The sequence below is a fragment of the Parus major genome, chromosome 3, assembly GCF_001522545.3.
Source record: "Parus major isolate Abel chromosome 3, Parus_major1.1, whole genome shotgun sequence".
Classification (NCBI taxonomy): domain Eukaryota; kingdom Metazoa; phylum Chordata; class Aves; order Passeriformes; family Paridae; genus Parus; species Parus major.
This window is the reverse complement of record NC_031770.1, coordinates 67,800,336-67,812,983: the sequence shown is the minus strand read 5'-3', so window position 1 is coordinate 67,812,983 and position 12,648 is coordinate 67,800,336. Positions and strand designations below refer to the sequence as shown.

Below are 12,648 nucleotides of genomic sequence, written 5' to 3'. Positions count from 1 at the left end.
AACTGTAATACTCATTTCCCTGTCATTTTGCCACCAACGTTGTTCATTTGCCGCATTTAGCTAATTTGAGTGCAAATTTCCTCTCCTGACAAACTCCTGCTATAGAACTTAAATTACTTAAGTTTGACAAAATAACAATATGGGGAGAATAGCAAATCAATTGCTACACGAATACTCATTTAAGAGATCAAACAGATTACCTTTACCTCTTCTACCACCACAGTGACCTGAGCCACCACCTTGACCAGATGTAACCTCTGAACAATGTAACAATATTAGCAGAAATACCAAATACACCAAGCTGCCCCAAGAGAAATTCTGTTTTTCCAATGGAGCCATGCTTCATAGCAGATTTTTTTTTCCTCTCTTAATATTTTTCCACTTCTGCTTCAAACAAAAAACAAAAACAAAAAAAAACCAAACAAAAATTGACATGGCCACAACCATAAGCATCTGTAATCTGTATTAAGATTACATACTTGCCTTGGCTATATACTCCATCCTTCTTTCTCTCCCATATCCTACCTTTCATAAAACCATAGAATGATTTGGCTTGGAAGGAATTTTAAATATCATCTAGTTCCACCCTCCTGCCACATGCAGGGAAACTTTTCATTAAACCAGGTTGCTCAGAGCACCATCCAACCTGGCCTTGAACATTGCCAGGAAAGGGACACTCAACTCTCATGTGGAGTTGGATGCTGTGAGTGAAGAACCTCACATTGATGATTCTGCATGCCCATGTCAGCTGAAGGAAGAGAACAGACTCTTCTTCAGTTACAAGCTTACAGTACTGAAAAATATGGGAAAGAAGACGGAAAAAATATTTCATTTGCCTTCCCCTTCCTACGCCTGTACTCCACAGTGATGTTTCCAGACTTGCATAACTGTTACCCAGCTTTCAAAAGGGAATTCTGTATTTGGCAACTAAGGTGACACCTGTTTTATACCAATTCTCTTTTTAAAAGTCACAAGTACAGTTACAATAAAGTAATCTGGCAAGTTACAAAAGTATAATACTACAGTAGCATATAAATCTATACACTTTGTTCAGCTGATACATTGTAAGTACAGGGCAGTGCCAAACCTTTTATATTTGCCAAAGGATAACATGGCAGGAGGGTCTGCCAGGGCAGTGCCAGCTACTGAGCTGGCAGTGAGCCTGGGAGCTGCCCAGGCTACAAATCCTGGCCCATCTACTGCCACCGTTTTGAAAGCTGATCACTTTGTATTTCTATCATTCCTTCAGTAACAAGATTAAAAAAGCACATGCTTGCTTTTTGAAAGGTCTTCTGAAACATACAGATTAAACTAAAATTACTGGTTTTTTTTTCTTTCCAAGTAGCTACAAAGGTAATTTATAATAACCTTTGTTGCCCAAACACAGATAGTGAGTCAAATGAAAAAATAGCCCTAGACTGAGAAAAAGCAGACACCTCAATTGTTTGTTTACAGGTGAGCAGAAGCTGCAATAAATAGAAAGGTTTTATTCACATGAAGATACAGCTTTTTCAAGTGTTGCATCTGCTGTGGCTGCTACAGAATGAAGAACAGAGTGGCCTATTTTCTATTTGACTCAAGTATCCCACTATTCCTTGCGCTCCTGACTAACCAGCAGTGGTATCTTGTCAGCTTGCTGACTCATGCAAACATCCACCTGCAGGTGAACTGACATCCTGGTGAAGGAACAGAAATACTCTGTAGTGGCCTGGACTCAATCATTTTGAAAAGGTAAGGGAAAGTAACTCAGGCATACACAACCAACAGAATTTCCAAACCTCACTCATCCTGAACCTTGCCTCTCATATGAGAAGGACATACAAGAAGTGAAACAACTAAGCACAACATTGCAGCTTAAAATGCGATCAAAGAAGAGGCAAGGAACATAATGGGGAGACGTAAGTCATGAAACAAAACTTGGTTTTCCTAACCATGACTGGAAAAGTTGCATTCTTTGCTTTATTAGACAGATGTGAATGCATCCAAAAAAACACTTAGCGAAAGTACTGCTTTGAAGCAGTACACAAACAAAAAAAAACTGTAACAGATTTTTCCAACTACATAAAGAGCTGAAAACCTAATACTGGAGACTGAATTGCAATCATGAGGCTTATATCATGATTTTCTCCATCAAAGTCATTGGTCTGGTTTTAGTGTACATGAAAGAAAGGACGGACAGTTTAATATAAATACCTATTCTCTACACCTTCTGGACTACAGAAGTATTAATGAAAATTCTGTAAACTCAGGTGCCTAATTTAGCTAAACATATAACACAAATAGTACCTCCAGACCTCACCAAACTGTACAAACACTACTGAACCAAATAGAAGCTGCAGCTGCTCAAAATCTCTAAAAAACATAATGATGCAGTGCATTCAAATGTAACACCAACATTGTTCAAATCTATTAAAAAAATAAATCTTTTAATTTTCATAGAAACCAGTCAGCTCACTAGAAACATGCCCAAATGATACTCTATTCTAGGCTGAAAAAGCCAAACTAAGCTGTTACTTTGTCAAAAAAATGCTTTTATGCACAAGCCATTCACAGAGATCTAAGCAACACAACCACTTTTTTACAAGCATTTTATCAAACAGCTTGCCAAGCTCCATATAAACACATTTTACTATTTCATAAAATTCATATGCCAACTTTTTGAAAAGCGGAGTGACAAGTTTTCAGTGGAATTTCTACAGAGCTACAAGATTCTCATTGCCCTCAGCCTCCTGATACTGTAAATTGACTATATGAAGCAAGAAGCCAGAATCTTTCTCTTTTATACAGGAATGCCTTGAAAATTGGAAATACTTTAATGGTATCTGCAACCAGCTAAAGAAGAATTCCTTTACACAAAGCTCAAAAACCCCCAGTGATAAGCACACAATAAATAATGAACCACTATTAGACTTCTTTTACTGATTTCTTTCATTAGGAACCCCTTAAAGTTCAGAACTAATGCTAAATATCCTCCAACCTGCAGATATACTTTAGCTAGGTGTTTACATAAGGAAATCATCTCATATTAGTGGTTTTAGTTGTTTTCTAATTTTTTCCCCTAAATTGTTCACATCTTTCACCCAAGGATCTAAATTTACACAACAGTAACTTAGAGTGAACTCACCAATGCCATAAAATGAAGACCAAGAAAAAATAAAAAATAACCACTTTCCGAGTTTCATGAAGAAAAGCCTCTGAGTATAGTACAGTTCAATTTGTGCCATGTTATATTACATGTCAATCTATCTGACAACACTGAAACTTTGCACTTCCTTTTACCAGTTAGTTTTCTTATGGCTCAAGGTCTCCCTTTGATTATTCCCAGTTCTGACACATTAGCTATCTTTTTATAATATTTACTCTTGCTTTACTACCCATTTGCATTTGTCATACTGCTACTGCTGTAAGGATTTTGAAGACATGTCCTTTATGGTGCTTTGTAGCAGCAATGTAATTCCTGTGATGGCTTTCCATTGCAGATGATGGAAATGAAAAATGTCTGGTTTTGACTTACATCAAATTTCTTTCTTTCTTTCATAAAACAGTAAAGCTAAAGCTCTGCCTATTTCTACGCTGCAATTTTAGGCTTACTATATCAAAGAACAGCAACAAACATTTAACTAGCATTTTTGGTGGTTTTATTACCACTTCCTTTCATATATCCCATGTATGTTTTACATATATATATAAATTAATACCTAGGAAAAAAAAGCAACCATTATCACTTAACTCAAAAATACTGGACGAGCTCAGTGACAGCTCTAATACCTGGAAAAGCTTTGATATTTCAAGTTAGCTATGCTCTAGTATTCCTAAGGTTGCAGAGCAACCTAGTTAGAATCATAGCTCATTTTGTGGTATTTAATCCTTCTCTGGAATTAATGTCTACTTTTCAGTTATTAATCACTTTTATACTATAACCTCTTAATTCAGAGTTTAAATTTTCAAGACACACATGAATGCAATTTATTCCTACTGAAGAATCCCTAGACCTCTCTACTAATCTAAAACAGCAGCATTCCCGTAACTGCTTCCAAAATTTTACTTAAAAGTTGTCATTTTGCTACATTCAGTCTCCTCTTTTCCAAAGTTTCAGTAGGCTATAATGGAAGGCTACTCTCTTTAACATCCTGACTGAAAGAAATCACCTCCAATTCACAGGTATATTTTATCCAGCCTCACAGTATGCTTAGAACACTCTATAAAAACAGCCTGTGTTTGTGCACCAGGCACACACCACAGTGAAAAAGTGCTCAATGGCTCTTCTGAAAGCAAAGGACTCTATTTGGAACCCACACCTGCACGAGAGCCTTGCTCAGGCCTCAGGATTGCTCCCCTTCAACAACTGCCAGCTAAGCAAACCCACATGGCAACCCTCGTTCCCCACTGCATTCTTAGCCATAGTACCATGAATATGGCATCCATGGAATACCTATCCCATGGCGCCAGGTGTCTCTTCCCCGCAGAAGAGAAGAAACCTTGTTTAGCCAACATACGGGGGCATGATGCCTAAAAGACCTCTCTGGATCAAGCCAGGTGTTTGGTGACAGGGACTTGTATCCTGCTCTCTCACGGGAAACTAAAGGAGACACACCTGTGCGTAGGTACTGGACAGAAGCCACCAGCACTGCCTGCAAGGAGCATTCCCAGACAGGCCATCAAGCCAAGCGTGCCCGGCACTGGGATCAGCGGGATACCTGGGGCTGGGGACACACCAGGGACCAACACACGCCCCGGGAGCTTCCCGGGCCGCTCGGGAGGGAGGGGCCGTCGGGAACCAGGTGCTCCTCGCTTCTCAATCCCCTGCAAGTAATCGGAACGGAACATCAAAGTACAAACGCGGTCACACAAAAGGCGAAAGCGACGACCTGAAACACGGCGTGCAAAGCAAAAGCGACCCCAGGGCACAGCCTGCTGACACCGCACCACCAGGGATGACGAGGGGAAGCGGGGCAGAGCAGGACGAGCTTTAGGTTGGACATTTGGTAGAACTGCTTACATAAAGGGTCATTAGAATAGGCTGGCCAGTCCCGTCCCTGGAGGTGTTTAAGGAAAGACTGGATGTAACACTTAGTGCCATGGTCTAGTTGAACACGGTGATGTTCGGCCATAGGGTGGACTTGATGATCTCAGAGGTTTTTTTCTAACCTAATTGATTCCGTGACTCCGAGCAGCCGGACACCGATCGGCGGGGCCGGGCCACCGGGGCCCGCTCCCGGCACGGGGCGGGGGATACCCGGGCGGGCTCTGCGCTCCGGCCCCCGCGCTGCCAGAAACTTTCCGAGGAGGGAGGGAGGGAAGGGAAGGAGGGGGAGGGCGCGGGGGAGGGGGAGTTGGAAGGGGGTTCTCGGCGCGGCCCTTACCCGTCCTTGCGGCGGGCCTTGTAGACGTGCCCGTAGGTGCCTCTGCCCACCTTGCATCCCTCGTACTCGAACAGGTCCTCCACCCGCTCGCGCTCGGCCGCCAGCTTCGACTTGAACTCGTAGTCCATGTCTCGCCCATGGGCGGGGAGGGACGGGCGGGCAGAGGGACGCGGCGGCCGGATCAGCACCCGCAGCTGGCGGAGCCCCCTCCCGGCGCCGCCATGTCCGGGGCTCGGCGGGGGCGGCGGGCGAGGGGGATGGGGGGGAGGGGGGCGGTTTGTTTTTGTTTTGGTTTGGGGCTTTTCGGCGGGGGGGGGAGGGGGCGCGCTCCGCCGCCGCCACCCGCTTCAACTGGGCTCCTCGCGGCGCGCCGCGCGGGGTGCCGGGAGTCGTAGTGCGGCTGCGGGAGCCGGCCCCACCGCCGCAGGCGAGACGGCGTAGCAGCAGAACTACAACTCCCGGCATGCTCCGAGCAACCCCGGCCGGGCGGCGTCGGCGCACTGCCCTCCCCGGAGACACCGGAGCGTTTCAGCGGCCGCTGGGAACTTGCTGACTCTTCACATTGCGCTCAGAGGCGGGAACGGCGAGCGCGGCCGGACGCGGTGCCTCTGGCTGGCAGGGAGCGAAGGAGGGAGGAACAGAGGAACAGACGGCGGACACGCACCCCGTACTGCGGGGCGCCAAACAGTGCAGCGACTTGTTTATCTCGCCAGTTGCCATTCACGGTACAGCCCCGCCTCCCTGCGGGATGCTGTCCTGTGATTGGTCAGTTCTGCCTCACCGTGCGGCGGGCGGGGCGGGGCGGGGCGGGGCTAGGCCGGCCTCAGCGCTGTGGCGCTGCGGGTCCATGTTGGAAAGGAGAGCGCTTGGAGGCTTCGTGCGGCTACATCCTGCTAAATAAACTAATCACTTACAGAAATACAGCGGCACGTACTGCGTTGGCACTCAGATACAGCCCAGGCGTATTGCTCCGTCTTTCTGATCCGGTGCAAGACTGTGCCCCTTCCGCCCGGAGAAGATTTTTACAAAAACGCGGCGCTGCTTTGGGGTTCAGATTTCATCTAAGGACTTTGAGATCACAGAAACATTCAGGCCTCTTAATGTTGTGTCTCGGTTATCTCGAAGATTTTTTTTTTTTTTTTTTAAAGCGTCACTGCAAGCTTACTTGCATTATGGAAGTGCCATGCAGAAGTAACAATATCACACAGAATCACGCAATCATTTAGGTTGGAAAAGGCCTCTGAGATTGAATCCAGTGTGTGTCCAAACACCATGTCAAGTACAGACCATGGCTCTAAGTGCCATGTCCATTCTTTCCCTAAATATCTTCAGAGATGGTGACTCCACCACCTCTCCAGGCAGTCCCAATGTCTAATGACTCTGTTTGTAAAGAACAATCCTCCTAATGTCCAACATAAACCTCCCGTGGTGCAGTTTGGGATGATCTGCTCTCATCCTGTCACTTGTTGTCAGGGAGAAGAGGCTGACCACCCCTGCAGCTTCCTTTCAGGGAAGTATATATATATATATATATATATATATATGTGTGTGTAGGGAGTGTAAGGTCAACCTTGACGTGACCTTCTACAACCTGCAGGTTACATCCCGCTCTAGAAGCAAGGGACAATCTCCACCTTGCGTATTCAACTTAGATTAATCATGCCAGCGGCCAGTGAATTAAGCAGAATTAAATTAGAGGGGAGAGTAAAAATGGCATCTCCCCATATACAGAAATGGTCTCAGTTTATCACCTGCTCTGCCAGCATTACTTACCACAATGGAAAGTTTTTCCACGTGCTGGATGGGAGGGGTAGGGGAGGTGATGAGAAGCTGTCATTGCTGACAAAGCACAGGGAGGTGTCAACTGCACGATAAGGTACGGTGCTATATATGATTTCTAGTGCATAGCTAAGTCATGAGGTCATAGCCAGAAGTTTGTTTCTCAAAGAAAGGCAGGAGTGTAACCATTTTGAGGTGGTTATTTCTTCCAGAAGGCAATAGATGATTGCCCAGAATTTCCCTTGGGACAGGTAGCTAGCAACTGAAATTCTCAGAAAACTTCATCACTCATTTACCAAAGTAATATTTTCCAGAGAACTGCAAGTGCTTTGCTTTGCAGTTGCAGATGTGGATCTTTCTGAGCAAGGCCTGATCATGAGCTGGCAATTTTCCTGAACAGGAGGAAGAGCACCATCAATCTTTCAGTATCAACATTAAAGACATTTACTAAAATTTGAGCTAACCACTTAAATTTTGCGAAGTGTTCACATCTTTGGTAACCTAGAAATCAAAACTAAAACTGAGAAAGAAAGGGGCACAGACATAAAAAAGAAAATTTAACTGTAGAAGGTTATTTTACCCAGATTTATTCTGCCAATTTTAATATAAATGGGAATATTGACTACCCTGTTGTTGGTAATAATAAACTCTTCAAGTAGTTCCCATTGCCCTCTTTGAACAAGAAAAATAGCTGTTACTGCCCATTTTCACCAATGAGGCATTTTTTTTACACTTTCAATTTTACAATGTACTGACAAGAATGTCTTTTCTTAGAATTCATTTTAAGTCCACAGTGCTGGTGAGAGAGGACTAAGAGCACCCCAGTTATGGTAACCTGGCACTGGTAAGCCAAGGCAGCATAATTTCTTCTCCACCCTATACTGTACACAGCTCCCTAGTGTTGCAAGCAGCCATTTTATCCTTTCTTAAGTAAATTAATTGTGCTTTGCCAGTAAATTTTTTGGCCCTCACTGTTGCTACTTGGAGGTTGTCCGAGAAAAACCTCTCTAACAGCTGGAAGCCTTTTCAAAATGTCAAACCTGCATTTCCCTGTGACCAGTACCACGTCTATCTTTTCTTTCTGTGCAAATACTGTCCTGAAGTAGCCTTTCCCGCCCTCCTGTGTGTACCCCTGCCAAAAGTATTTATAGACAGCAGTCTCATTTTGCTGGACTAATCAAGCCATGCTCTTCTCATTCTCTTCATGAAGGGAATTTCCCCTGCCAGTGAAAGTTGGACTGGCACAAAGCTGGTCGTGAAAAACACTGAACATGATCAGTGCCCTGATTCCTTCTCTCGTGACACAGCCCTACTTCTACTTTCTGCATCCGTATCTTGGCCACACAAAAGCCCCTAAAAGCATAGAACCAATTGAACAATTTTTCTTCTAAAGTTTCAAGTGCAGGCCAGCTCAGAGGCTGGTAAGAATGAGGCTACCGTCTCATTTGTGCAGGAGTTTTATTGAATCATAGTTAAAGATGGAAATGGGCACATTTTTTTCTTCTTGAGATTGGAGTATATGGCAGGATTCTGTTTCAAGTTTATAAAGGTGGAAAAAACTGTTTCTGTAGGCACAGGCTGTCAGACCTGCTGGAAAACAGCTGCCTGGCATCTCCTCTCCAGGTGGTTCCCAGAGGAGAAGCAGAAGCAAGCAGCCTCTTACAGAGCAGCGACAGCAAATTGTTCAAGAGAAAGAGACAGAAAAATACTATGACATTTCCATTGCACTTCCAAATTAGTAGAACAGTTGTGATATTACTAACACATATTTAATAGCATTCATGTTTTCTTTTAAAGTGTTTTATCAATTGTATTTTTTGTTTGTGGTCATATGAAAAATGACTACAACATTTTTAATATGCAATGCCATATCATTTGTTAATTGTGCTGGTGCAGAAAGTTTGAGTAGCCCTAGAAAAGAAAATTATGGGCTTGCAGATTGCAAGCAGGACATTATTCAGCCTGCCAGCCTAAATGAAGATGCCACATTGTCACTCATTAGAATCACCATTTCTTCCAAATCTCAAGTCACTGTGGTTAAGTTTCACAGGAGGTGAAAGATTTATCAAGCAAGACCGAAAGTTGAGGAATTGTGTATCCTCACCAGATCTCTAAACAATTCTCCAACACAGGTAAGACATTAATTTCTAATGTAAAAAGGAAAAATTTGGTTTTTAACACATCGGGGTCAAGAAAGTGATACATGCAGAACATTGTTCTTCTTTGTAGATTGCCTTGCACTTAAAATATACTCTTATTTTCTTTCCAGCTTGTTTCATTCCATGGGCAATCTCTTAGAATTCTCTCTTCGTTTGTTACTGAGACCTAAAATAGGTGGTGGGATTATTTCTTTTTCTTGGCCACATTTGGAAGTAGTAGCACCTTTTCTTAACTCACTCTCTTTGTAAGCTTTTACTTGTTAATCTAATGGGAAATTTTTGATTCTTAGAGATCAAGATAGATTTTTTTTCCAGTAGATTTTGAGTGGGATATTAATAAAAATATGTACTCAGCCTTGACTTCTGTCTGTCACATTTAAAGCCAGTGTTGCTTCACTTCAGAGTAGAAGGATGCCTCTTAGAATTCCAAGAGATACAAGCAGAGAAACCTTAGGATGAATAGAGGTCTCATATGTATTGTAGTATCATCTCTACATAAGCAGAGAAAAACTAAAAGACCTGTTCCAGAATGTGTAAAGATATACTTGGGATTTTTAAACATATTAGTATGAGTGTAAAGAGCCTAATGAAAGTGGGATAGGATACCTGAGGATTTCTAATAGGGATGGATTAGAAAGTCCCCAATTTGTTGTAAGTTCATATGTTATGATTCCCAGTAAAACTCTGAATTTTGGAATCTTTTATGTCAATTAACTTCTAAACCCCTATAGTAAAAATATTAACTTTATTATATTGGTTCGAAAAACAAAGTATGTAACTAAGGGGCTCTATCAAGATTTTACAGTAAATCTAGAGAGCATGCTAGGAGTGAAAGAAGGGAGTGCTGACTTCTGCATTCATAATTATTTGGCTACCTCTGTTTTGTTGTTTGGGGTTTTTTAAATTCATTTTTATAGTACTATAATCCAAATAGTACTAAAGCAGAAACCTTGTGCTGCTTTTCTTGAGCATAATCCAAGAGCCTGGTCCCAGAATAGTCTGTACTGCTTTACTCCATATTAAGAGATTTGTTAAGAGAACCCTTGCAAAAGCTATTCCCTGCCTTCTCTTTGCAGACTAGCAAGTATGAACTTGAACTTTTTGACAAAATCAAGGTAATTTTGAATTCAGAAACTAAAAAACAGTGTGAGACAGCAAAGTAAATTTTTTTTTATGTGAAAGAATAGTGATTAAAGTGAATGAATTAAAATTAAATAATTCTGCATTGCTCACTGTGCTAGAGTTCATCATTATGCATCTATATCTCAACATTATTGCTCAAGCAGTGTAACCACATGTATATCTTTCTTAGGATATCCTCTTACTCACTGTGAATTGTGAAATGAGATGCACAAGCTTATTTCATTTGGGGAGCAGCATGCAGTATGGTGGGCTGGCTTCAGTTTCACAGAAAAAAAAAAAAAAAACCAAGCCAGAGAATACTAGAATACTATTAACTAATGCCTTTGTGTTCACATTTGAGAATCAGTATGACAGCTGGTTTAGAGGTTTAGCTGGTTTAGAAGGCAAACCAATACCTCCAAAGCAGAGATTTAGAGAAAGGCTTGAATTTCAAAAAATGTAGAAGTTGCCCATAATTATGGAGAAAGCATAAACTCTAATTCTGAATATAGCAGCCTAAAATTGGAGCTGCACAGTCAGTGTAACTGAATTTTCTTCATTGGTATACATGGTTTCAGTCTTCCTGCATTGTTGGCATTCTCATTCTAGCACCATTATATTCCATCCACTGTATTTCCTTGCCAGTCATTAAATTTTTTGGAAGTAATTCTAAGCTTTGCAGTAGAAAATTCAAAACTTAGCACTGGAAAAGATAGTGCCATGTAATGAAAAAGGAAAGATGTTTATTTTCTTACCCTTGAAGCATATAAAGGAGAATACAGCTAAACTGCACTGATAGCTTTCTGCTGTTAAATTCATTCCCACAGAAGAAACAGAATTGTGCTAAAAAATAACCTGAACCACTTTGAGTTCTGCTTTTAGGTTTTCAACTTTTTCCTTGGATATAATAAGTTTTATACCACTATATTGGCAGACTCTATCCTAAATACAAGCTACAGCTACAGAACAGTATTTGATGACAGCTCTATACAATGTACATAATTTTTACAGAGGGAATATATATTATTATTTAGTGTTGCTCCTAAACAATCAGATTGTGATGCCCTATTACAAATGTTTTCAACAGCAAACATTCATAAGGGCATCAATAAATTATCTTAGGGTAGGAGACATAGGACAAGGAATAAAAATCTCCAGTTGTACCAAGTGATATGTATATATGGGAAAACCTTTGAGTGATAAAGACAATTACATAATCAATTATCTGAAGATACTGTGTAATCATTAGACTAAAATTAAAATCATTAGATATTTTAAAGATCAGATAAAACTCTGTCAGAAATTTTGTAGGTAAGGTAGCATTAACATGATGAGAAACTTGACTTCTTGTTTTTCTTCCCAGACTTATTTTCCCATGTATCTGTTATTCTATATGGCATAAGAAGGACCCTCAGTTCACGGGCTAAACAGTTAAAGTAAACTGTGAGTTTTCATGATGGAAGGGTTATCACACAGGGATTCATACCTAACACTGAGCTGTTCACAGTTCATAAATGAACTGGGAAAAGGCACGAATGATGATGTGACAACATTTGAATAACATATTTAGTAATTCAGATCTGAAGCTGATTGAAAAGTACTGCAAGAGGCTTCCACGACAGTGTGTGAGCAGTGGCTGAAAAGCAGTATTCCAAAGCATGAAACAACATAATGCACAAGGGGGTAAAAGTCATACAGACATGATGAATTCTAAAAGCTAGTATCAACCAGGAAGAGCTTTACAGTCACTAAGAGTAGTTCTCTGAACAAAGGTTCAGTGCTCAGAAGTGATTAATAACATGAGAAGGATGAACTTTTTGGGAAAAGGATAAGAAAACATAATGTAAAACACATTTATAGTGCAGTACACTACTTGCATGTTGCTTTCACTTCTAGTTACACCGTCTTGAAGTGCATATAGTAAAGATTAACAGTAATGTTCAGGATTGAATAACCAAAACCTAGGAAATCAAAATGACAAAATACAAATACATTAACAGCTTTTAAACACAAAATACTGGCACTGTCTTGGCAACTCTGCAACACTCACATTACTGGAAGATGAGAAGGCATACAGAAGGGGTTACTGCTGCCTCCTTGCCCTTTTCAGATACTTTTTTAATCATGTACTCATTGGGTCTCTGTTGTCTACTACAGCCGTTCTTACGAGGATTCTGTGAGGAGAGGCTAAATACATTTGGATTTGTTAGCTGGGAGGATAAATG

General features: G+C 41.5%; 1 protein-coding gene across 4 annotated transcripts in view; it reads right to left on the bottom strand.

Annotated features, from left to right (window-relative positions):
* CDK19 (cyclin dependent kinase 19) overlaps nt 1–6,082 on the bottom strand; it is a 121,413-nt gene extending 115,331 nt beyond the window's left edge. Inside the window, exons 1-2 of one of the 4 annotated variants that reach the window (XR_004496442.1) lie at nt 5,364–6,082; nt 4,595–4,803 (exon numbers count right to left, since the gene is read on the bottom strand). Coding sequence is in view for 3 of the 4 variants with exons in the window: in XM_033512835.1 (XP_033368726.1) it covers nt 4,595–4,803; nt 5,364–5,828 (674 nt within the window). In the remaining variant the exon portion in view is untranslated. The remainder of the gene's footprint in view (nt 1–4,594; nt 4,804–5,363) is intronic. The other 3 variants (XM_033512835.1, XM_015622611.3, XM_015622612.3) reach the window with 3 other exon arrangements.
* Nucleotides 6,083–12,648: the final 6,566 nt, after the last annotated feature.